The sequence below is a fragment of the Ovis aries genome, chromosome 20 (genome assembly GCF_016772045.2).
Source record: "Ovis aries strain OAR_USU_Benz2616 breed Rambouillet chromosome 20, ARS-UI_Ramb_v3.0, whole genome shotgun sequence".
NCBI lineage: Eukaryota > Metazoa > Chordata > Mammalia > Artiodactyla > Bovidae > Ovis > Ovis aries.
Window position 1 is genome coordinate 20,643,775 of NC_056073.1, and position 26,316 is coordinate 20,670,090.

At 43.3% G+C, this 26,316-nt stretch overlaps 1 protein-coding gene across 5 annotated transcripts in view; it reads left to right on the forward strand.

The window, feature by feature from the left end:
- Nucleotides 1–2,418: 2,418 nt before the first annotated feature.
- The window catches only part of LOC101121719 (putative adhesion G protein-coupled receptor F2P), a 38,262-nt gene continuing 14,364 nt past the window's right edge, over nucleotides 2,419–26,316 (forward strand). For 2 of the 5 annotated variants that reach the window (XM_042236789.2, XM_060403684.1), the window contains exons 1-6: nucleotides 2,419–10,354; nucleotides 12,201–12,302; nucleotides 15,811–15,853; nucleotides 17,308–17,459; nucleotides 19,219–19,449; nucleotides 21,221–22,582. In XM_042236789.2, the coding sequence (XP_042092723.1) occupies nucleotides 12,225–12,302; nucleotides 15,811–15,853; nucleotides 17,308–17,459; nucleotides 19,219–19,449; nucleotides 21,221–22,582 (1,866 nt within the window). In that variant the 5' untranslated portion in view covers nucleotides 2,419–10,354; nucleotides 12,201–12,224. Of the gene's footprint in view, nucleotides 10,355–12,200; nucleotides 12,303–12,602; nucleotides 12,775–15,810; nucleotides 15,854–17,307; nucleotides 17,460–19,218; nucleotides 19,450–21,220; nucleotides 22,583–26,316 lie in introns of those variants that run through there. The other 3 variants (XM_042236788.2, XM_042236791.2, XM_042236790.2) reach the window with 2 other exon arrangements.

Here is a 26,316-nt window from a genome sequence, read left to right on the forward strand (position 1 = left end):
TCCTTTCTAGAAGTTCCCTTATCCCCCAGCAGACTTCCCACTAAACCTCACTGAATACAAATGGCATCCATCTACATCTAATTCAGTGATCAGTAAGAGGACTTGTACTGTCACCTGTTGGTTGAAAATAATAATGAGTCATCAAGTCTAGATTTTTGGCAAGAAAGAAGAGAGAATGACCTTGGCTAAGTAAATAATGGCTACCAAATCAGAGGATGCCGCTCTGAAATGACATTTGAGCCAAAACCTAACTGATGAAGTGGTGCCAATCTTGTGTACCACATATCTTGGTGGTGTAGAGAGGGACCTGGGCCAGGTTCGTTGGTGGTGGATGGTCTAAAAGCGGAGTAGACACTTGAGGATAAGAATGAGTCAGCAGGTGAAGCCCTGGGTGGAGATGGGTGGAGGCCTTTCAGGTGGCAGGAGAGACCAATGGAAAGGAAAAGGGATGTGACACAGTTTGTAAGCAAGAGCGAAACGAACAAGACGGGTTAGGTGGCAACCCTGGTGAAGATGACTTCAGATGGGAAGATTCCAATCCCAACATTACAAAAGCCATGATAAGGTAATTATATGCACAAGGAGGGCACTCAGTTTCACTTTAAGCTGTGGAGACTCCCTCAAGAAAGAGACAGTGGGTTTGGCGTTTTGGAGACTTGGAACAACGTGATGAAAAGCTTCAACCAGTGTGCCATGTATGAGTCAGGGAGAAACTGGTGATGAGATTCAAGCCATGCTGGTGAGCTCTGCTTTATTTAGTTTAGGCCAAGACTTGCCTTTTCCAAAGTTGAGAGTCCCTGGTAAAAATAGCTGAACTGGTTTTCTCCTGTGGGCAGTATGAGGTTGGGCTTGGATGATCCCCAAGAACACCTCTATCTTTCATATTCTATGTCTCTAGTAGATGCTCATGAAAAGTTAACCCAGCATATGAACTATGAGCTTCAGTTTCTCCTGTTGCCACAACTTTGCCATCACTACAAACTGGAGGTGCCCTTCCAGGCCTGCAGGCTGCATCAAGTGACCCTGGACCAGTCTTCATCAACCCATCCTTGCTTTGGTCTTATGCATTTTCCACGTTTATGTTTCTCTTATTGATTGATTGATTAAGGGTGCTGGGTCTTCGTTGCTGTGCTTAGTTGCTTTCTCTAGTTGCGGCGAGCAGGTGGCTACTCCCTAACCGCGGTGCACAGGCTTCTCATTGCAGTGGCTTCTCTTGTCGTGGAGCACAGCTCTAGGGCACTCGGGCTCAGTAGCTGTGGCACACAGCATTAGTTGCTCCAAGGTATGTGGGAGCTAGTTCCCCAACTAGGAATCGAACCTGTATCCCCTGTATTGGCAAGTGGATTCTTAGCCACTGGACAACCAGGGAAGTCTCACATCTATGTTTCTTTTTTTTCCCCAACAAGACGGTGAGCTCTGAGAGGTCAGCAGTGAAATTTACATAATTTACATATATCCACTAATATAGGGGATGCTCGGGTGTATGGTACATATACAATGAAAATACTGAATTTTCCCATCTGCTGGTGGAACTTGAGTGGGTTTTGGCCCCAAAGGGGATTCTCAGACTTCTTTCCCTAGAAGATCCAGAGCAAAAGAAGATCCAGGAAGCAAAATTAGGATGAGGGATCTCTGGGATTAAAAATGAGTGCCTCTTTCTGTGTTACAAGAACCCTTTAATACAGATTTTGAAAAATGCCACATCTTAGATAAATGTGAGTGTGGTTTTTGAACATGGACTTGGGAGAGCTAGAAAGTCCATAAATGCTAAAAAAAATTGAAAAAGATTTGTGAGGGTTTCAAAGTTAGAAATATGTGTAACTACCTATGTCATCTTCCAAGAGCCTTGGTCCTTGTATCTATTAGTAGAGGCTGTTATGCTGAAGTAACAAATAGCCCACAAATTTCAGCAACTAGAAATAATCGTCAACTTTTACTCATGCCCATCACAGGTCAGCAGGCCCCATACTTGTTACTCAGGATGGAGTGGCTACCATTTTAAATTGCTGGTCCCCATGGCAGAACAACTTGTATGACCCCATCCAACTACAAGGAGGTTGGGAATGGCAGTGCCACCTTGTGCCTGAACTAGGGACATCCAGAGACAATTAGTGAACTGTACAACCATAATCTTTGTGACCAGAAAGCCAACCCAAGACAGAGTTCCAAGCACAGACATTTGTGTTTCCTGTATCCCATTTTCAGGCTTAGGCAGATGCATGAGGATGTTAGTAGCTGTGGCCTAATACTACAAATCTTGTGCCATCTCTATAGTCCCGGATCATTTGCCAGAAAGAGAAGCCTTGGCCTTTTGTGAGAGTCTGCGTGTGTTCACCTAGTGTGTGACTCATCCATTTTCCTCCACACTGCCCCTCCCACGGCAAGGGCTACTCCCAAGCAGGACTTGCCTGTCGGGCTGCAGGGCATATGGGGCTGGCTGCCTGTCAGGCAGAGCCCAGCCTGACTGTCTCAGCCAGGGGAGCCACCATTCAGGGCTAAATTGACTGCTCAGAGATACAGGAGCCCAGCTTGCTGGTTTGCTGTGAGATATGGCAAAGGGAAGTCTTTGACACCTGCGTCTCCAGCTGCCGGGAGTAGGTCGAATTTGCCAGTGACAAATTCGCCCGTGTCGTTGGCTAGCCACAGTGAGTAGCCCCATGACCTTCTCAGTCCAAGACCTTCCTTTGGAGAATTTCAGAGATGAGCAACCAATGAGGCTGTGTAGTGTGGACTTTCATTATTAATGTATACAGGGAGTTAGTCTTAAAAAGGAATTTGGTAACCTAGGGGCACTTGGCATAATTCAATAAGAGCACTAATCTGGTAGGAAAATATTTTTGTTTTAATTTATTACTCTCCACTTCTCTGATCCCATGCAAATAGAGTCCAGGAAACTAGAAACTTTAAAGGAAGTTTTCTTTGATGACTTGACAGTGATTAAGTACAGATACAGAAGCTAATTAACTTTTTTAAAATCACGATTTTCCCTCATCACACTTTGTAATGTTTTGTCTATAATTTTGGCTTATTATCAAGTCATCACCAGCCTTAAAGTCTCCTTGAATACAGAGGAATCCTTTTACACCCTTACACAGAAAAATCCTGCACTTCTAAGGACTAACTTATGGCATTAAGAATTCCTGATCCTAAACACTGTTTTCCTGAAATCAGACTTTCTCAGAAGGAATACAAAGTTTGGGTAGAATTCTCTTGCCTTGTGTTCTTTGCATGGCGGGTCGAGGAGAGGTGGTAGACACCCAAACATCTCCATGTCCATTGATTTTCATGTTCCTCCTTAAAATATTGTTGAACTTGGTGCTTAATTTGATTCTTTCCTTTTTCTGAAGGATTCTTTGTATTTGTTGAGTGTGAATTTTGAAAGTTTAGTTCTGCTTAAAAACTTTTTTCCCTTTGAATTTTGACAAAATGAGTTTTCCCCTCTAAAGTAAACTTGCCGATTAAAGAATGAAGCTTGACTAGACCTCACGTTATTTGGGTTTATTAAATTTTCTCCTAGAAAGTTCATTCATATTTTTACAGTTTGGAAAAATCTGTTTATTTGTAGCTCACAGGAATGATTTCAGGTACATTTCTGGGCAAATCTTTAGCTTTAAAAACTGTAAAACTGGGACTTCCCTGGTGATCCAGTGGTTAAAACTTTGCATTCCAATGCAGGGGGTGAAGGTTATCCCTGGTCAGGGAACTAAGATTGCACATGTCTGAGGCCAAAAAACCAAAACACAAAACAGAAGCAATATTGTAACAAATTCAATAAAGACAAAAAAAAATAAATAAAACCTGCAAAACTTAAAAGACAGCAAAAACTATTTTCTGTCTTTAGAGATATCTTAAGGTCATACAGACCTAAACCCCTTTCCAACAGTATTTGCATGATATCGAGTTACAGCTTCATTGTCTTTTTGCAAAATAAATGATATTTTGTAAACAGAAGCCAAGGCTGTCATTCGAATATGAGGTGATCAGGGGACAGCTCCAAGCTTGGTGACCGCCTGATCTTTCTAAAATTGGACATGGGTGCAGAGGCACAGGGGTTGGGAATAGAAGTGGTTGGCCTGGGTCCAGCCAGTAATGGGATGCAGTATCCATAGACAACCATATTTTTAAATATGTCTGAAAAGAATAATAGAACTAACTTGGATTCAGTCTACTTTTATTATCAGGTTTTGGTGATTCTGAACCACATCAATGATATGATATAATACTTGTCACCTCGGGGGCACACCATTCCCCTCCCTCTCCTCCTCCTCCCCACACCTCCCCTTTCAGATGGAGCCTGGTATGTGAAAGGTTTGACTTGATTCACCAACTGGCTACTTTAGTGGTTGCTGCTTCCACAAAACCATAGCCTGTGGTCTAATTATCCCACTCTCTTGGGAATACACAGATTCTGGTTTTTAAAAGGTCTTTTTCTGATGGCTCCAATGGTATAGAATCTGCCTGCCATGCAGGAGACCCTTGTTCAATTCTTGGGTTGGTAAGAAAAAAGTACATTCCTCTTAATGTAATCTTGATCTTTCAAGTCAATAAACCCTCTGTTGTTGTTGCTAATTTAGGGATGAGGTTATAGAATTTTATTGCCTCTGAATATTATTTCTGACTCTTTTGATAGCAATAAACAAACTCCTATGTCATGCTACTTGAAGCCCTGAAGGTGATTTTATGATGATGATACTAAGGTGGCTCATAGAACCCCAGGTATGAAATACAGGATCTTGAGTGTCACCAGGATGCCATTTTTAATCTTTATTTTTCTTGGTGTATCTACTTCATTTTGTGCTCTTTTTTGTTTTATAGTTAGGGGTGTTCTCCATCCCATCACACTAACATCAGCTGGGGAGTTAAAAAAAACCCACGTACCCCTAAATGTTAATAATTAGTGCAATCTAAGTGAAGGATATGTAGGTTTTCACTGTACTATTCTTTCAACTTTTCAGTACTAATGAAATTATTCAAAATAAAAAGTTTTGGGGAAAATGTTAGTGTTTGAGCCTTACTGTCAGAAATTCTGATTCAGTGGTTCTGGGGTAGGATCTAGACGCTGGCAATTAAAATAAATAAATAAAGCTTCTCTGGGAATACTAATGTGTAAAGTTGAAAATTACTGGCATGGGCTGCTGTCTCTTTCAGCTTCTGTAGAAGAGAGTGAGTGTTTTGAAAACAATGACACAATTGGAAAAATAGCTAAAATGGGAAATAATGGCTTTGGCTTATCAACAGATATTCTCAGGTGCATCAGTTGAGGACTCAATTTGCATTTCTGTTGGAGGAATACATTGGACACCTATTATTATTATTACATTATTAATCATTTTGCCTAGATAAACCCTCACCCCACCCACGCTTTTCTAGAAACTGCCTACGTCTTCCATGTTTACTGCACATGGAGCTGAAAGATGGGCCTGGCCACAGCTGATTGGATTAGGGAAAGGCAGCTGACCCAAGCTGGGCAGACCAGTCCTCACCCCAGGAATCTTCAGGAAGGAAAGATTAAGACGATTCACCACTCAAAGATCTTCATTACAAAAGTTTGAGAAGATACATTCCAGCAAGACCTAAGTGAACACAGAGAAAAGGCACAGAGAACTAAAAAGAATGTGACAGCTAAGGGACCACAGGAGAAGCAGTGTCTCTATTCTGTAACTCACACCTGAACAGGACGGACATATCATTTCAGGTTTAGGAGTTAGGTGATGCTTGTTTCCATATTGGGTTTTTTTTTTTTTAACTCCTCATTATTAAAAAAAATAGTTTTATTTATCTTTAATTTAATTTTTGGCTGTGCTGGGTCTTCGTTGCTGCGAGGGCTACTCTGTTGCAGTGCTCAGACTTCTCAGTGCGGTGGTTTCTCTTGTTGAGGGGCGCCGGCTCCAGGGCGAGAGGACGTCAGTAGTTGCAGCTCGTGGGCTCAGGAGTTGCAGCTCCCCCGGCTCTAGAGCACAGGCTCAATGGCTGTGGCGCACAGGCTGAGCTTCTCTGCAGCATGCGGAATCTTCCCAGGTCAGGGAGCAAGCTCGTGTCTCCTGCATTGGCAGGAGGATTCTTTCCCACTGAACCACCAGGGAAGCCCCTCCATATTTTTTTTTTTAGTTTCTGAAGATCTTTTGGGAAACATTCTCCTCTTTCTATTTATATTAGAAAATATTCATGATTTCCATATATGTGAGCTGTGAACAGCTATTTTCATATATACACAGTATAAATAAAGAATACCAAATGTCAAATAAGATGGAGCTAAAGTTCACAAAGAAGATAACTCATGAGACTGTTGCACCCTATTGACTGATGTTCCCATTACTATTATAAAATTATATATGTATATATACAAAACACTGCTACCTCATACTAATATATTATCAAAGCTCTTCTTAAACATTTTTAATATTTGTGCAATATTCCCTTATATAGATTTATCATAATTTACTATGCACTGTATTATTATTTGACAGTTACGTGTGCAGTCGCTCAGTCGTGTCTGACTCTTTGTGACCCCATGGATGTAGCCTGCTGGGCTCCTCTGTCCATGTAACTTTCCAGGGAAGAATACTGGAGTGGGTTGCTACTTCTTACTCCAGGGGATCTCCCCAACCCAGGCATGGGACCCCGGTCTCTCTCGTCTCCTGCACTGGCAGCCGGATTCTTTACCATGAGGTCCACCTACTGTATATTATCCAAGCGTGATCAGCAAACTTACATAATCATGCTTTTTCCTGTACTTCAAGTTACTTCTATATGACGGAGTCCCAGAAGTGCTTCAGTGCCACAGTAGTTTGGGTTTACCTAGTTACTTAGGCTTCCTTTCCAAATTTTGTATATGTTTATGATCTCTTGAATTTATCTCAGCTGCCTCTGTCAGAGTAAATTCCCTCTTTGGTTTTGTGGTGACTCATGAGGCCGGCGGTTCTTGGGGTACACTTTTACCAAGCGCCTGCATAGATGCCATCAACCCATGTTCGTGCCTGTTTGCTGTTTACCTTTCAGTGTGAGTCATTCATTACTCACCATGGCCTGAAATCTGCATGCATAAAGAGAAAAACATGCAGTTCAAAAGGAGGTTCGCGAAGCTTGCCAAGGCTCAGAGGAACCAATGAAACTGATGGAAAGTTTAAAAAACTGGGCATCTGGAGAAAACAGAGGACTGACTTACATAAACATATCAGAGGAGGTAGTTCTGTGGGTATGGTTGGGGTCATAGAGCATCCTCGTGCCCCAGAATTTGGCCCATTGACCAGGGTTAGTGCCTTTACTTCATCCTATTGGAGAGGTTCAGTCATTCAGTTGTGTCTGACTCTTTTCGACCCCATGGACTGCAGGGCATCCCTATCCATCACCAACTCCTGGAACTTGCTCAAACTCATGTCCATTGAGTTGGTGATGCCATCCAATCATCTCATCCACTGTCGTCCCCGTTTCCTCCTGCCTTCAATCTTTCCCAGGATCAGGGTCTTTTCCAGTGAGTCAGTTCTTCGTATCAGGTGGCCAAAGTTGGAGAGGTTGCCTCTGGGAAATTCCTGTTAGAATGTACACTTACCTGGGATGATTAAATCACAAGCCATTAATATTCACTGTTGCATTATTGGTAGTCAGCCTATCTGACTGAAGGTAGTTCCTTCTTGGCAGTCAGAAGAATTCCAAATGGCTAAGATTCGAGAAAGGAGGTTATTGGTGTGGCAAAGTTTGCTTCAGAGTAAGGAAGGAGCTTTGTCCAAGGACAGAGATTTTAGACTGGAGTCAAAATGAGATCCTGAACATCTGGGCACAGCATGGAGATGACTCAGGATGAAGACTGAAGGACTTCTGAGGGCAATTCTACTTAGTTTGTATATTTCTAAAAGATTATTTAAACCTAGATCTCTCTATCTATCATCTGTCTCTGAAATCACTGTTTCTGTCTGTCTCTCTATATCTATGTGTATAATTTTTTTTACTGAGAGATAGAGATAGTGATCAGTTCTTTTACATCTCCAGTGAGGACAGGAAGGAGGACAGGGACAGATCGCTGTAGTTTAAAAAGCCCTTGATCAGGAGTCAAAAGAATCTGGTTCTTCCAATAACTTGGGGTATGACCTTGGAAAAGCCGCCTGCTATCTGGACAATTTCCTCTTTGATAAAAAAGGGAAAATGGTAACTTTTTTGTTTACCGCATAAAATTTTATGAGGTCAAGGTGAAAGTTATGTGTGAAATGTTCTGAAGGAATTAACTCCATACAAAGATCAGCTCTTTCTTATATCAGAAAAGATACTGGAAAAAATTGCAGATCTGGGTTTAAATCTTAGCTATGCCACTTAGTCAGAGAAGGCAATGGCGACCCACTCCAGTATTCTTGCCTGGAAAATCCCAGGGGCAGAGGAGTCTAGTGGGCTGCCGTCTATGGGGTCGCACAGAGTCGGACACAACTGAAGCGACTTAGCAGCAGCAGCAGCAGCAGCAGCATGCCACTTAGTAACTATGAGGTTAGCCAGGGTCAACTTTCAGCCCCTTAATTAAAAAAAAAAAAAATTGTGGCAATCACTCAGTTACTTAGAACTAACCAAAGGCATTACAAGAGTGAATGTAAATATAGTGTCAGACATATAGTAATAGACAGTATCTATTTTACCAATCTCTTGCCTTTTATAGTGTCTGCATTTAGGTAGGAGGAGGGGATTGGTCATCGGCTAGGGGTGAGAGTACAATGTCTACAGGATAGACGCTATGGAATCTTCCACCCCTGAGATCATCTGAAATGTGTTTCCACAGTCTGTCTGGGAACATACATAGTGTTTTGTGGAGCTCACTAGAAGCCTCAGCAATTCACCTCGAAACCTAATTATGCAAGTAGGAGCCGCAGACTCAGCTGACCAGGCTGGTGACTGAAATACTCCTGGGTGTCTGATCTAAATATGTCTGGAGTTTTCTTGACTCTTGTTTGTGTTTGCCATGATTGCTATTCCAATACTTTCTTTTTTTCCTAGTCAAGATTTAAGGGTTAAAGTTGTAGAGTTTTTCCCCCTCAAATCACTCTATAGAACTGCTCTGGTCTCTATCACTTGTGTGTGTGCTGCTGCTGCTGAGTCACTTCATTCGTGTCCGGCTCTGTGCGACCCCATAGACGGGAGCCCACTAGGCTCCTCTGTCTCTGGGATTTTCCAGGCACGAATACTGGAGTGGGTTGCCATTTCCTTCCCCAATGCATGAAAGTGAAAAGCGAGAGTGAAGTCGCTCAGTTGTGCCCGACTCTTAGTGACCCCATGGACTGCAGCCTACCAGGCTCCTCTGTCCATGGGATTTTCCAGGCAAGAGTACTGGAGTGGGGGTGCCATTGCCTTCTCCTGTTTGTGTGAGTGTGTTTAAATTAAATAGATGTTTGTTTCTGATGGAGCCATATGCAAAACACATGCCAGGGTGTGTTTTGCAGCACCTGTGCTTTCTTTCTGCCTGTTTAGTCTTTGTCACTCAACCTATGGCTTTGGGGATGGAGGAATTTGACATAAAGATAGGAAGAAATATTTCAGAATTGAATTGCTAACAAATTTGGGAATTGCTTTGCGGAATCTGAAACTTGGGGACTCTTCCTCTCATGTCTACTTGCCTTGCTTTGACTTCAAGAGTCCGGAGATCTTCAGGGAGCAAACCCCAGCCAAGTTGCCACCCAATGGGTGGTGCTTCAAGAGTGCCATTAGACTGTGACTTCCCGAGATCTTGAGGGGACCCGGAAAGTAGTCATTCTTGCTGTCATTGTTTAATTTCTATTTAGGACACCATTGTTTAATTTCTGTTAGGGCATTGCTTGGAGACGGGAAGCTCATCTTACGTTTGTTGAGAAAAGACCTAAATGAAATTGTAAGCACTTTTGTCATATTTAGAAAGTGGCCAGCAGAGGATGAGAAAACATTCTACATTGAAACGTTATCTCTGTAGATCTAGCTATTGTAATCATTCACGTTGCTGAGTTTTTTTTTTTTTTTTGGATAAAGGAAAGGGGAGCCATTTCTTAATAAAAAGCATTCTGGCATGCTTTTGTATTTGGCATGTTTCACTGTGTGAAATTTCAGAGCTGAGGTGATTGTTTCATGAAATTTTTTTTGGTGAGAATCTCAAGAAGTGACTTTTCTCATGTTGTACATTCTGGGGAGATAAACCTTTTCTGAAATAAATGTCTTTAATAATTTTTTTTTGGCTTGAGCTGCATGGAATAAACACTTGTTTAAATTAATTAATTAGTTTAGCGGAGCCAGACCTTAGTTGCAGCACTCAGGACCTTCAGCTGTGGCAGGTGGGATCTAGTTCCCCAGCCAGGGATCAAAACTGGGCCTCCTGCATCACGAGTGTGAGCCTTAGCCACTGGAGAACCAGGTAAGTCCCTGGAATCGACATTTTTAAACATCTGTTTGAGAGGAAAGCATTCCTCTCCAGCTGTTCCTGACTTTCAGAAAGGTGTGGAGCAAACCTGGGAAGGCAGGTCTGGACCATCAGAAAGCTTGACTCTTTGAAAATAGGGAAGAAGGAGGCTGGGTGGGGGGAGTGGGTAGTCAAAGATCAGATTCCTGTTACTGTCTTGCCACTATACTTTTACTTCTAAGTTTTCTGCTTGCACGGAACTAGAGGAAGAGCTCATGACTTTGGCTAACTGTCAACAAATCTGGAAGAAAAAGGATTTTCCTTAAGTCCAGATTAAAATATATCACTTTTAGTAACTCAGACAGGGAAAGACAGATAATAGTATGATATCACTAATATGTGGAATCTAAAAAAAAGCTGATACAAATGAACTTGTTTACAAAACAACAGACTCACAGACTTGGAGAACAAATATAGGAGGAAGCAGGGGTGGGGTGCGGGGGGGAAGGGGTATTTAGGGAGTTTGGATTGACATGTACACACTGCTGAATTTAAAATGGATAACCAACAAGGACCTACTGGATAGCACAGGGAACTACTATGTAACAATTTAAATAGGAAAAGAATTTGAAAAAAGAATATATATATATATGTGCGCGTGTGTGTGTTTAACTGACTCATTTTGCTGCGCATCTGAAACTAACACAATATTGTAAACCAACTACAGTTCAATTAAAAGAATTCTTTTTAATTAAAGGAGAATAAAATACTACAAGACCTTCGGAAAACTGTTAATGATAGTCTGAAACAGGCACTGCAAAATATTTTAAATTATCATTAGATTTCAGTGAACTTCAGCTAGACAATTATTTCAATGCAGCAAACATGATTTTAAAATGTAATTTGCCTAGTCTTTAAAACAATGGCATTGTTTTTTATAGAATTATGCATGGTTGGGATAAAGACTGTTTCTTTTTCAGCTATTTGATCAAATAGTTAGTATTAACCATTGCAAAAGCTCCTGGCCTTTGTTGATGACATCCAAGTCTTCTCCTTCCATCTAAAAGCAAAGAAACAGTCAACACCTCTCAAAGAATATCTTACTCAGGGATGAAAAATATTGAAGTTATTAGAATTTATATCTATAAAGCATGGACTCTGATGCAAATTATCCGTTCTTCCAGTCTCCCTTCTCTCCCTCCCACCTTTACTCTTTCTTATGGAATTTTCTTTGTCCCCATCATGCATCCAGCATGGTTCCAGGTGCTAAGAAATCATTTTAGTTTTGACATCAGTTTTGGCAGAAATAACAATACCAGGGCATGTCTAAGATCAGTTTTGAAGAAGCTGCTACCTACCTATGAAAATACAGCTCCAGAGTTAGGTGGAAATGAGGGACCATAGGTCAAGCCTGGTGCTTATTCTCCTTCAAAAGCTATTTTTAATCTGAGCTTGCATGTGGAAATGCCAGCTCACCTTCTACCCTAGCCACCCACAGGTTTCTCAGCCCTGCCTAACCCAGAGAGTGTACCATCCTTCCTGCTCCCCAAATATGGGCTGGTATGTCACACCCCAGTAGGCAGATGCCTTTGGAGGGATTCCCATGCTAGATGTTACATGCAAGACAACAGCAGAACTTGAAGGTTATCACAGCGATTGCCTGCACCTCCCAGGGCCAGCTGGTGTGCACACCTGCAGCATCCTGATAAGGTCTAGGGAGACCAGGGGCCCCCACCTCTGGAGCAGGGGGACCCAAGCAGACAGCACTAAGGACGGAACCCAGTCTCAGGCTGACTGGTTCCGCATGGAACATCGAAATCTTCCAACTGGAGACATTTCGCCTTTTTGTTTTTTCTAATAGCCAGAAAGGCAACCGCCGAGGACGATGACTCAGATGCTTTTGCTCTTGCTGTACGGCTGCGTGTTTCTTTTGGCCACAGAGTCCTGCAGGACGTTATGCCAGGTGAGAAGAGGGAGGTGGGAGGATGAACCGGTGGGGAGACCAAATGGAAACTAGAACCCATGAGTTAGCCAGCCCATCTGAGCTGAAGGGTATGTAGAAGAAGGGGTGAAAGTGAAAGCCGCTCAGTTGTGTCTGACTCTTTGCGACCCCAGGGATCGAACCCAGGTCTCCCACATTGCTGGCGGATTCTTTACCAGCTGAGCCACAAGGGAAGCCCAAGGACACTGGAGTGGGTAGCCTATCTCTTCTCCAGGGGATCTTCCCGACCCAGGAATCGAACTGGAGTCTCCTGCATTGCAGGCGGATTCTTTACCAGTTGAGCCATGAGGGAAGCCTGAAGATGGGGTAGAATGCTCCAACCAGAAGAAACTGCAACTGCAGGCCACCAAAACCCATTTTAGCCAATAGCTGCCAGTTATTTTCCTGTCTGCTTTTTCCATAATTTCCTGAGATGCAAAGGGCTTTGAATGAGGTAAGGGTAATCCACTCTTCTTCCCTATCCTTTGATGGTGAATCTTTCAGTGGCTGGTAAACAGGGTACTGCCTCTTCCTTAAAGGCACCTGAGAATGTGGAGGCTGGGAGGAATGTGACCTTGACTGTGTGTGTGTTAGTTAAGTCGTGTCCGACTCTTTGCGACCCCATGGTAGCTTGCTAAGCTCCTCTGTCCATGGAGTTCTCCAGGCAAGAATACTGGAGTGGGTTGTCATTTCCTTCTCCAGGGGATTTTCTTGACCCAGGGATTGAACTCGGGTCTCCTGCATTGCAGGCAGATTCTTTACCATCTGAACTATAGGGAAGTCTCCAAGCTTGACTGGGAGATGGCTAATGGCATTGAGTGAGCTGGATTTAGGAATGGTCCTGGCACCGTGAAACACTGTCCCACCCAAAATGGCATCTCCTTCCAGAAGCCTGATGGTGAACACCACCAATGGGCAGGAAGGAGCAGTGAGCACCTTGGTCATGTGGCAGCCTGGATGGGAGGGGGTTTGGGGGAGAATGGACACATGTGTATGTATGGCTGAGCCCCTTTGCTATTTACCTGAAACTATGGCAACATGGTTAATCAGTTATAATCCAATATAAACTAAAAAGTTAAATAAAGAATTCTTTCTAGAAGTTTCCAAACAATATTTACCCTGAGTAATGTGCCCCTGGATGGGAAATTTCTCCATGACTCCCCTCCCTCTAATACTGAGTTACAGCCCAGTTTCTGGGAAAGATTAGAGAGCCCCTCAGAAAGGCCTTTTCTAGGAGGCACCCAACTCCACAGCTCTGTACTATTTCCTCTTCATGTCCTCATCCGTACTCTTCCACAAGACAGAACTTGGAGGCTGAGCATGGGAGGCTGGCTTTGTTTTCTTGATTATCAGGGACTCACCTTACCAGAGATGTTCCATCCTTTTCTTCTCAATTTACAAGTTGCTAGGGGCTGAGCTTTTTGGGGGGCGCTGTCTGTTTTCCAACCTCTCTCAGGCAATTCTGAGGGTTTAGCGGGTGATGGGTTTACAAGTGTCTTGTTCACAGTATTAGTCTGAGGATTGTTGTTATGTGTGCGTGTGTTAGTCGCTCAGTTGTGTCTGACTCTTTGCGACCCCATGGACTGTAGCGTGCCAAGCTGCTCTGTCTGTGGATTGTTACTAGCTGAAGCTTAAGCGGCCCAGATCGGATACCACCCTAGAAATGAAGAGATCAGGTGGGTTTGTGTACGTGGACTTTGGCAGATTAACTGGAAGTGAATCAGTTCCTTCACTTAAGAAGACAGTTTCCAGAATTTTTGTAAATAGCATGCTATTGCCTTCTGCCCTCCTATCTGACTAGCAGGATGTGACCTCACTGGAGTCTGTTTAATGGGCCAAGTGTTATCCGAATTGTTCATTTTGAAGTGCTTTATTATGGTGCATTGGAGATCATGATCCACTCAAGATGGGCTAAGGGCATCTTGAAATGCTTGCACTTCCATGCATCTATTTATTTATTTATTTGGTTGGCACTGAGTGGCGTGTGAGATCTCGGTTCCCTGACCAGAGGTCAAACCTGTGTCCCCTATATTGGAAGCATGGAGTCTTCACCACTGGACCCTCAGGGCAGTCCCTCCAGTAATAAATTAGTAACAATATTTTTATAAATAAACTGCCAAAATTTCCTTCCTACATTTTTTGGCTGCATACTTACATGTCAATAATTTTGCAGTTTTTTTCTATAACAAAAATAGAAAGATGATTCAGTTTACCTCTAAAATTGATGATCAGATTTTTTTCGTTCTTATGGCTAGTCAAAAAAAAAAACAACCTTTCAGCTTCTCAATTCATTGTTAATAATATCATGTAAACATGTAAGAAAGACTGTTTTCAAATTTGCTGCTGCTGCTGCTGCTGCTAAGTCACTTCAGTCGTGTCCGACTCTGTGTGACCCCATAGAGAAGCAGCCTACCAGGCTCCCCCGTCCCTGGGATTCTCCAGGCAAGAACACTGGAGTGGGTTGCCATTTCCTTTTCCAATGCATGAAAGTGAAAAGTGAAAGTGAAGTCGCTCAGTCATGTACGACCCTCAGCGACTCCATGGACTGTAGCCTTCCACGCTCCTCCGTCCATGGGATTTTCCAGGCAGGAGTACTGGAGTGGGGTGCCATTGCCTTGGGGAAATCAAATTTTTTTCATATGTTAGTTGCAAGATATCTTGAGCACTTAGGATTTTCTTGGTCTATGACTAATTGTAAATACTCTGAGAACGAATGCCTCTTATATGTTGATGTCCTCTTTGTAATGCAAATATGACTGCAAAATTCATAAATATATGCTATTGAAGCCAAACTAAACAAATACCCAAATCAACTTCTACCCAAAACAGCTATATCCTTCGAGTGCTCTCCAAAATAAGGGAGAATGTAAAGGAGGGGGAGTTGGGAAAAAAAAAAAAAAGAACTGAATAGATGATGGCTAAACTATTTTGCTTCTGAAAATTTAATAAAACATATGATAATGATGGAGCTTCCGTGGTGCCTCAGTGGTAAATAATCTGCCTGCCAATGAAGGAGACGTGGGTTTGATCCCTGGGTTAGGAAGATCCCCTGGAGAAGGAAATGGCAACCCACTCCGATATGCTTGCCTGGGGAATCCCATGGCCAGAGGAGCCTGGCGGGCTACAGTCCATGGAGTTGCAAAGAGTTGGACATGAATTAGCAGCTAAACAACAACAATGATCACATGAACATGTTGCTGGACTCTTTCAGCACATAGAAGGGGCCCATGCAAGCAAGGGGTTCTGCAGCTTAACCTTCATTAATTTCCAGTAAGTCCACATCTGCCCAGGGTGTATTTCCTAGATAGAAAGCAGATCATTCTTCCTGGAGTGGAAGGAAAGACATCTGTTCAGGCTGAGGGGAAATGGGACCATGGTGACAAATTCATGGTCTTAGATTTAGTGGCATGCTGGCGTCAGAGCCGATTCAGATGTGGTGAAAGTGAATCACTGGGTGCTTTTGACCTGAATTTTAATTTTCCCTTCCTAGGCTGCCAACAAGAGCAAGGAGCAGGTGTCTACCAGGCCACACGGTATGTTGGCAGCAGTTACTAACAGTTGGGTGTGTTCCTATTCATTTGTTGTAACGCAGAGCTCTTCTCAGCCCTCTGTCTCATGGCATGGTAGATGGCACACCTCGATGGCGTGTATCTGGACTTTTTTTTTTTTTACTCTTCTCATCTTAAATTGTACCTTTGACCCCTGCTCCCTTCTTGCTCCATCCTGGTCTGAGAGTTCTTTGCCATAAATCCTTTGGATTGAACTAACTCAAAATAGAGCAGTGGCTATGGGGGGGTGGTGTCTATGAGACCCCATTGATGACATAACTCCTTGTAAAGTTCTGGAGCTAAGAAATTTATTTTTTTGTATAATACTTTTTAAAATTTATTATTCTTTTTAAATTGATGGATAATTACTTTACAGAATTTTGTGGTTTTCTGTCATACATCAATAAGAATCAGCCATAGGTACACACACGTCCCCTCCCTTCTGAACCTTCCTCCCATCTCCCTCCCCATCCTACCCTTCTAGATTGTCACAGAGCCCTGGTTTGAGTTCCCTGAGTCATACAGCAAATTCCCACTGGCTGTCTGTTTCACATATGGTATCGTAAGTTTCCATGTTACCCTCTCCGTGCATCTCATCCTCTCCCTCCTCCCCTCCCCCCATGTCCATAGGTTGGTTCTCTATCTCTGTTTCTCCAGTGCTGCCCTGAAGATAAATTCATCAGTACCATCTTTTTAGAATCCATATATATGTGTCAGTATATGATATTTATATTTCTCCTTCTGACTTTGTATAATAGGCTCTAGGTTCTCCCACCTCATTAGCACGGACTCAAGTGTGTTCCTTTTTATGGCTGTGTAATATTCCATTGTGTATATGTACCACAGCTTCTTTATCCACTCATCTGTTGAGGGATATCTAGGTTGTTTCCATGTTCTAGCTATTGTAAATAGTGCTGCAATGAACATTGGGGAACATGTGTCTTTTTCAGTTTTGGTTTCCTCCGGGTATATGTCTAGAAGTGGGATTGCTGGTCATTTGTGGTTTTATTCCTAGCTTTTTAAAGGAATTGGAGCTGAGAAATTTCTTAGAGAATATCAGGCATGCTGGCTTCCAAACTGTGTTCTTGGGGAGCTGCAGGCATGAGGCCTGTTTAGGGGGTTCCTATGGGGTAAGAGAGGGAGCTAGTGGACTGAACCATGGGCTCTTCTCTCTTACTCACTTCAGCTGGGATGGTACCATTTTTATCTATTTTAAGCCTTAGAGTTCAGGATACTAGTTTGTTGGAAATAATAGGAGGTTGTCACTGAAATAGATGATGACCTCTGATCTATTTCAATCGTCCTGCGCTTTACAAAGAAAAGACACCTGATGTCCATAGGGCTGATGCGCCTTCACTGTGTGGACACTGTGGTAACTGGCCCACGTGGTCCAGAGCCCAGACCTCTCCATGCAATGCTGACACCTTTTCTTTCCTCAGGTGAATGCCATGGCACTTGTGTGGACAATTCCTACTGCAGCCAACCTTGCCCTCCAGACACTCCCGGGGATATGGGGTTTTTATGCAGGCAAAAGAAATGGCACAAAGTCACTGACACCTGTCGTACTCTCACTGCCTTCAACATCTTTGAGGTAACATCCTTTCTCCCACCTGCAAAGTGGAGCCCCACACTAGCAGCACAGCACAATTGACAATAGTCAGTGCATGGACGCAACCTAAATGTCCATCAGCAGTGAGATGGATAAAGAAGTTGTGGTATACATATACAATGGGATATTGTGTGTGTATATATATGTATATTCAGCCATAAAATATATATATATATATTCAGCCATAAAAATGAATGAAATTGGATCATTTGTAGTCATGTGGCTGGACCTAGAATCTGTCATACAGAGTGAAGTAAGCCCAAAAGAGAAAAGCAAATATTGTATATTAAGGTATATATATAGAATCTAGAAAAATGGTACAGATGAACCTATTAGTAGGGCAGGAATAAGAGACGCAGATATAGAGAATGGACTTGTGGCTGTGGCAGGGGAGGGGAGGGTGGAACAAACTGGGAGAGAAGCATTGACATATAAGCACTGCATGTAGAAAACAGACAGCTAGTGGGGAGCTGTTGCAGAGCACAGGGAGCTCAGCACACTGCTCTGTGATGACCTGGAGGGGTGGGATTGGGGTGGGTGGGAAGGAAATTCAAGAGGGTAGGGATATATGTATACATATAGCCGATTCATTTTGTTGTGCAGCGAAAACTAATACAACAATGTAAAGCAATTATACTTCAATTAAAAAAATAAGAAATCAGCAATGCATATAGCACTCACTGAGGGGCAAGTGGATGTGACGCTGTGTGGTTGGTAAGTGTGTTTGTACCTGTCCAATAAATCTATCAGTTCCAATAAAACTATATTTACTAAAAAACAGGCCATTTTTGGCAATAAGGAGAAGGCAATGGCACCCCACTCCAGTACTCTTGCCTGGAAAATCCCATGGACGGAGGAGCCTGGAAGGCTGCAGTCCATGGGGTCGCTGAGGGTTGGACATGACTGAGTGATTTCACTTTCACTTTTCACTTTCATGCATTGGAGAAGGAAATGGCAACCCACTCCAGTATTCTTGCCTGGAGAATCCCAGGGACGGGAGAGCCTGGTGGGCTGCTGTCTATGCGGTCTCACAGAGTCGGACACGACTGAAGTGACTTAGCAGCAGCAGCAGCAACCTGGTGACTGTCGCCATAACCTGGTGATCCAGTGGTTAAGACTCTGCGTTCTTCCTGCTGAGAGCCTGGGTTTGATTCCTTGTTCTGTAACTAAGATCCCACAAGCCATGCAGCATGCCCTGCCCCTGCTCCCACCCCAAATCAGGTGATTATCCTGGGGCCATAGTTTGCCCTGCTTGCTCTCAAGGGTGAGACTCAAGCCTGAATCCATGGGAGATCTATCAATACTTTCAGTCCTCTATGGATGTCCCAACAGATTAATCCAAATTCAGCTCAGAATTTCTTTTTAAAAATATGCTCATATCTCATGCTTTGGCCCTCAGGAATAGTAGAAATAAGCTTAGAGGGTACTAGAAATTTACCTACAGAATGAATGTGCAGCATACATACACAGAAGAAGTCAGAAGAGGTGTGCTAAAGACCACAGCTGCTATTTTGGGCAGGAAGCAGGTGGCTGGCAAGGCAGGGCTTTCCTTTTCTGTTGAAACACCCTGGTATTGGGCAGGTAATTCACAGCGAGTATGAACTTGAGAACGTAAAATACAAAAACATTATGCAGTATACCATCGTGTAATCAGACTGTCCTAAATTTTAGTAAAACTCTTTTTCTATTTAAAACAAAAGGAACATTAAAAAACTTTTTGTTGTTTTTTGCCATTTCTTAGGCAGATTTAAATTCGGTTCAAACATTTGGAGGATCAAAAATAAGCGAATATACCCACAAGCCTGAGACTATTACAGATTTGTTAATGGAAAAGTGTCCACAGGATCTGTCCTGCGTGATTCGGAACATTCAGAAGTCTCCCCGGATTCCGGGAAACATTGCTGTGATTGTGCAGCTCTTACACAACATCTCCACTGTGCCAATGACGGATGTTGATGAGGCAAAGATGCAGGTGAGTGGTGGTGAGGATGTGGTGGAGAATCATCTTGACGGAAAAGGAATGCAGGTGAGCTGGATACTCTGTGAGCTTTCGGGGGTCTGAGAACCGTGTTTTTCCTCTCAGTATCTCCAGTGCTTAGCACAGCAAGTGTTCAATAAATTGTCATTGAAAAGTGAGTGAAGAGCTAATGAATAGAAGAATGAAAAAGTGAAAACATTCAATCAACAAACATTTAGAGAGACCACTTATGGGGTGTGGATTGAACACCGCTGTCTGTTTGGCTACTGGAAACTGAGAACCATGGTAGATCTGCAGAGAGAAAGACTTTTCTTACTTTCATCTGGAGTCAGAACAGGTTGCAAAAAAGGAAAATAACTGAGTGCAAAGAAAACAATCATACATATCTGCCTCAGGAATATAAAATGGAACCAGATCCTTTTTTTTTTTTTGCTTTGATCTTCAAAGCAGAGGATATTAAAAAGTAAGTTTAGCCTCTAGGATTGATTTCCAGTTTGGTATGTTCCTATACGTGGGGCCCCCTGATGGCTCAGCGGTAAAGAACCCACCTGTCAATGCTGGAGCCACTGGTTCGATCTCTGGGTCAGGAAGATTCCCTGGAGAAGGAAATGGCAACCCACTCCAGCATTCTTGCCTGGGGAAAACCCATGGACAGAGGAGTCTGGCAGGCTACTGTCCATGGGGTCAAAAGAGAGTCGGACATGACTTAGCAACTAAGCAACAACAAATGTTCCTATACAGAGTGCTGCACGCAAGTGGGATGCATTAGATGCTAATTATGTAATAGGTGCTCTGACCAGAGTAAACAAATGTTAGTTTCGCTAAGGTATGAAAAGGAATTGATGACGGCAATGGGCGCGGGGGAGGAAGGCATTGCACAAAATCGGAGGAAGGCAATTCCCTTGCAGCACTAACCTCATCTGGGAGTCTCATTAAGATACTGGTTCTACATAGACATAGAAAATAGACTGGTGCCAAGGGGGAGGGTGGCGACGGAGGGATGGATTGGGAGGTTGGAATTAGCAGATGCAAACTAGTATATAGAGAATGGATAAACAACAAGGTCCTACTGTATAGCACAGGGAACTGTATTCAATATCCTGTGATAAACCATAATGGAAAAGAAATGCAAAAGAATGTGTATTTATATACATGTGTGTGTAACTGAGTCTGTTGCTGGACAACAGTACTTAATACAACCCTGTAAATCAACAATACTTCAGTTTTAAAAAAGGATGCTGATTCTGATTGACTAGGTCTGGGGTGGAGCCTGAGATTCTGGATCTCCAGGCAGTTCCAGGGGATGCCTTTGCTGCCAGCTGGAGGATCACTTTTTTATGTATGATGTTAATTATTTATTTATCTATTTTTGTATTCTTGGCTGTGCTGGGTCTTTGTTGCCGCTCAGGCTTTGCTCTCGTTGCGGCGAGCAGGGACTACTCTCTAGTTACAGGGCAAGGGCTTCTGACTGCAGTGACTTCTCCTATTGCGGAGCCCGGGCTCTAGAGTGTGTGGGCTTCAGTAGTTGTGGCTCCCGGGCCCTAGAGCACAGTCTCAACAGTTGCAATGCACAGGCTTAATGCTCCATGACACGTGGGATCTTCTCGGTTCAGGGATCCAACCCGTGTCTCCTGCATTGGCAGGTGGATTCTTTACCACTGAGCCACCAGGAACATCCCAGGACCACACATTTAAAAAGTAAATGTTGATTGTTCTGGCAGATTCAGAGAGTGGCTCAGTACTAATCCCGGTTCTTCATTGACAGAGTTACAGCATCATGGCCAACCACATTCTAAATAGCAAAAGTATCTCAAACTGGACCTTCATCCCTGAAAGAAACAGCAGCTGTGTCCTGCTACATTCAATCAATTCCTTCGCAAGAAAGCTATTTGTCAATAAGCATCCCATTGACATAGCAGATACTTTCATCCACACGGTGGGCACCATCCTCTCTAGAGACAACGCCGGAAAGAATTTCACCTTTTCAATGAGAGTTAACGACACCAGCGACGTGGTCACGGGGAAGGTATTGATCAGTAGAGAGGAACTGCGGGAGGTGCCTTCTCCTTCTCGGGCCGTCAGCATCGCATTTCCAACTCTGGGGGCCATCTTAGAAGCCAGTGTGTTGGAAAGCATCACCGTGAATGGGCTTGTCCTGTCTGTCATTCTGCCCAAGGAACTTGAAAAAATCTCACTGATTTTTGAAAAGATCAGCAAGTCAGAGGACAGGACGGCACAGTGTGCAGGCTGGCACTCCTTAGAGGGCAGATGGGACCGCAAGGTCTGCCAGATGATTGAGGAGAACTCCCAGCAGGCGGTCTGCAAATGTAGCCCGAGCAAGGCGTTTACCTCTTTCTCGATTCTGATGGCACCCCACGTCTTGCAGAGCCCCATCCTGATTTACATCACGTACATAGGCCTGGGTGTTTCTATTTGCAGCTTGATCCTCTGCTTGTCCATCGAGGCCTTGGTCTGGGGCCAGGTGACGAAGACAGAGATCTCATACTTACGCCACGTGTGCATTGCCAACATTGCGACCACCTTACTGATGGCTGATGTGTGGTTCGTCGTGGCTTCCTTTCTCAGCGGTCCAACGAAGCACCACAGCGCATGCGTGGCAGCAACCTTTTTTGTTCATTTCTTTTACCTTTCTGTGTTTTTCTGGATGCTCGCCAAGGCACTCCTCATCCTCTACGGAATCCTGATAGTCTTCCATACATTGCCCAAGTCCGTCCTGGTGGCAGCTCTCTTTGCAGTGGGCTACGGGTGCCCTTTGCTCATCGCTGCTATCACGGTCGCTGCCACTGAGCCTGGCAAAGGTTATCTCCGGCCTGAGGCCTGTTGGCTCAACTGGGACATGACCAAGGCCCTTCTGGCTTTTGTGGTTCCGGCTCTGGCCATCGTGGTTGTCAACCTGGTCACAGTCACACTGGTGATTGTCAAGACCCGGCGAGTGGCCATTGGCAGTTCCATGTTCCAGGAAGTGAGGGCCATCGTGAGGATCAGTAAAAACATTGCCATCCTCACGCCACTGCTGGGACTGACCTGGGGATTCGGCATAGCCACGGTCCTCAATGACGGCTCGCTGGCGTGCCACATCATCTTCTCCCTGCTCAACGCCTTCCAGGTAAGTCCGGAGCCTTCTGACTGAGTCCACAGTGAGAGAATTCAGGAGAAAGTTTTGTGATCAGGAGCTCGTAGCATCGTATTTCTTTATAAAAGACAAAGGATTTGAAATAGCATATTGAGTCAGGAGGACTTCCCAGGTGGTGCTAGTGGTAAAGAATCTGCCTGCCAGAGCAGGAGCCGCAGGGGATTCAGGTTTGATCCTTGGGTCGGAAGATCCTCTAGAGGAGGAAATGGCAACCCACTCCAATATGCTTGCCTGGAGAATCCCACGGACAAAAGAACCTGGCGGGTCACAATCCACGCGTGGCAAAGAGTAGGAAATGACTGATTTGACTGAGGGCGTTTGTGGAGGGGAAATTGAGGCAGGAAGTAAGGTTTTGTTCCAGAAAGGCCTGGATTGAAATCTAGACTCTCTGATTTATGAATGTGTAACACTCTCTTGGGATATTTGCTTAACTTTGTCAAGTCATGTTTTCCTCACTCACGAAATAGGTAGAAGAATTCCCGTTTTATAGGACTGTTTAAAAATGAAAGACAACAGTGAATGGGGGACTCCCCTGGTGGTCCAGGGGCTAGACTCTGCGCTCCCAGTGCTGAGGGCCAGGTTCGTTCTCTGATCAGGGAACTAGATCCCACTTGCTGTAACCAAAGATTCCTCATGTTCCAACTGAAAGATCCTGCATACTGCAACTAAGACTTGTAACAGCCAAATAAATAAATAAAATATTAAAAGCTGAGCTGTTGCTGTTTAGAAACTAAATAATACTACTCTCCCCAAAATCTGGGTATGTAAGTAGAGATATTAAGATGTGCCCACATATTATATTTCTTTCTACTTAAAATTAAAAAAATTTAATTTATTTTTACTTTTTTTCATAAAATTGTTTTCTTGGAGAATAATTGCTTCACAATGTCTGTTGGTTTCTGCTGTACATCAGTGTGAATCAGCCGTGAGTACATACATGTTCCCTCCCTCTTGGGTCTCCCTCCCACCCTCCTCACCATTTTAGAATTTTTAGTGACCATTGGAAACCATCTTATTTTAATGAGGCAAGCCATCCAGAGTGGTATTAAAGACAGTCTCTCTTCTTGTGGATTAAGCAATATTCCCAGTTTTATATATATCTTTACCAAGTTTTCTATGCTTATATACAAATATGTTTTTACATAGCATAGGGGTTAAAAAACAATGTATGTTTTCACTTAAAAATACATCCGAGCATTTTACCAGGTGACTCTGTATGTACCTTTAATGATTCCCTACTTGACTGAAAATGTTTTTTCATTTTTTCAGCTATGGTATATCAAAGAGCCAAAGTTTCTTATATTGAATGTTAAATGTAGGTAGTAACTAACTGAAAAGAGAGCTTTTAGTTTTCTAAAGCCCTCTGAAATATTGCTTTTGTTCCTAATTGTGTACTTATAAGAAAATAAGATTATTTCAAATAAATGTTTTATTTATAATAGAAATTTTAAGTCAAATGTTTTCTCGTTTTGCTCTTTTAGAATTTAAGTGTACATGATTTCATTCCACAGCAAGTGTTTTGATGTCTTGGGGACAACCTTGTGGGATGAGATGGGGAATGTGGGAGGGAGACTCAAGAAGGAGGGGATATACGTGTATTTATGGCTGATTCACCTTGTTGTACAGCAGAAACCAATATAACACTGTAAAGCAATATCCTCCAGTTTAAAAAAAAACACAAAAATAGAGGTGTTTCACCTTTTGATTTTTTTTTAAATTTGTATGAAAAATATTAATTGCACCATACATTTTTTGTATCACTCTTCAGTTCAGTTCAGTTCAGTTCAGTCGCTCAGTCATGTCCGACTCTTTGCGACCCCATGAATCGCAGCACGCCAGGCCTCCCTGTCCATCACCAACTCCCAGAGTTCACTCAGACTCACGTCCATCGAGTCAGTGATATCATCCAGCCATCTCATCCTCTGTCATCCCCTTCTCCTCCTGCCCCCAATCCCTCCCAGCATCAGAGTCTTTTCCAATGAGTCAACTCTTCGCATGAGGTGGCCAAAGTATTGGAGTTTCAGCTTTAGCATCATTCCTTCCAAGGAAATCCCAGGGCTGATCTCCTTCAGAATGGACTGGTTGGATCTCCTTGCAGTCCAAGGGACTCTCAAGAGTCTTCTCCAACACTACAGTTCAAAAGCATCAATTCTTCGGTGTTCAGCCTTCTTCACAGTCCAACTCTCACATCCATACACGACTACTGGAAAAACCATAGCCTTGACTAGACGGACCTTAGTCGGCAAAGTAATGTCTCTGCCTTTCAATATGCTGTCTAGGTTGCTCATCACTTTTCTTCCAAGGAGTAAGCGTCTTTTAATTTTGGTAATTATCAATTGCCTTACCCACATTTATGCAGCTAGTCACTGGTAGAACTGGGTTCAAAATGTAGTGTTCCTAGGGACTTTCCTGGAACTCCAATTATTCAGACTCCATGCTTCTACTGCTAGGGGCATGGGTTGGGAAACTAAGATCCCATATGGTTTGCAGAAAGACCCTCAAAATAAAAAATATTTTTAAAAATGTAATGTTCCTAAAATTTCTCTTCTGGGTACCCCATGGCCATTCATCCTGAACGCTGAATGAATTCATGTTTCACTTTTAAGCATTTTTTTTCCCCTTGTCTTCCTTGGGGCCACTTTCTTGTGACTTTTGTTTTAAACCAGGCTGTGAGCATTTATTTTGATACCATGAACTCCTTTACCTATTATTATAGGGTCAACCTGTAATTTCAGCTGTTTCTGCCTTGACTCCTGACAAGGAGGAGGGTGGGGCCATCCAGCTAAATGCCAGGACCCTTGGGACAGTGAGAAACTGAGCGCAGAGTCAGGGTGAAGGTCAGACACCGGGGCAGGCATGAGGCAGTGCTGGGCTGGAACTGGCTTGTACTGGCTTAAGAGTGCTGACTGTTACCTTTCAAGAGTGCTGACTGTTACCTTTCAGGAATTTGGGGAGCTGATTGTAAACATAGACATCCTTACAAATTAAATAAGTTAGATTGAAAACAAAGGTCATACATCCTCAAAATGCATCACTTTGTAGTTGTTTGTATCTATATTTCACCGTACTTTTGAGGTTATTGGCAACTAGTATGTCTGGGTGGTGGGAACACTGTGTAATGATGTGCCCATCGCTTCCTGACTCCATGTTCAGTGATGCCAGCTTGCTGGATTGATTGATGGATTGATATTATTTTCATTTTTTATCTCTTTTTTAATTGAAGTATAATTGCTTTACAATATTGTGTTAGTTTCTGCTGTACAAGGAAGTGAATCAGCTGTATGTATACATATATCCCCTCCCTCTTGGGCCTGCCTCCCACCTTCCCTCATCATCCCCCACCCATCATTACATAGCACTGAGCTGAGCCCCTTGTGCTATACAGCAGCTGTCTATTCCACTAGCTATCTATTTTACACATGGTAGTGTTGCTAGATTTAAATCACCTGTGGTGGAAGTGTTTAACCATGGAGAATGGCAAGTGCTACAAAATAGGCGAGTTGGTTATTGCTGTTTACCAGCAAGTCTGTGGATCAGAGTATCCTGAGGATGCCCAGTGCCGGAAGAGAGAAAGGGCAGTCATCAGCCCTCACTGATGGAGAAGACAGAATCAACTAAGCAAGAAGAAGCAGGACACGCAGGGATTAAGGAGGAACCAAGATGTGAGGCAGCTGAGGCTGATGGGGCAGATGGAGAAGAGAGACTCC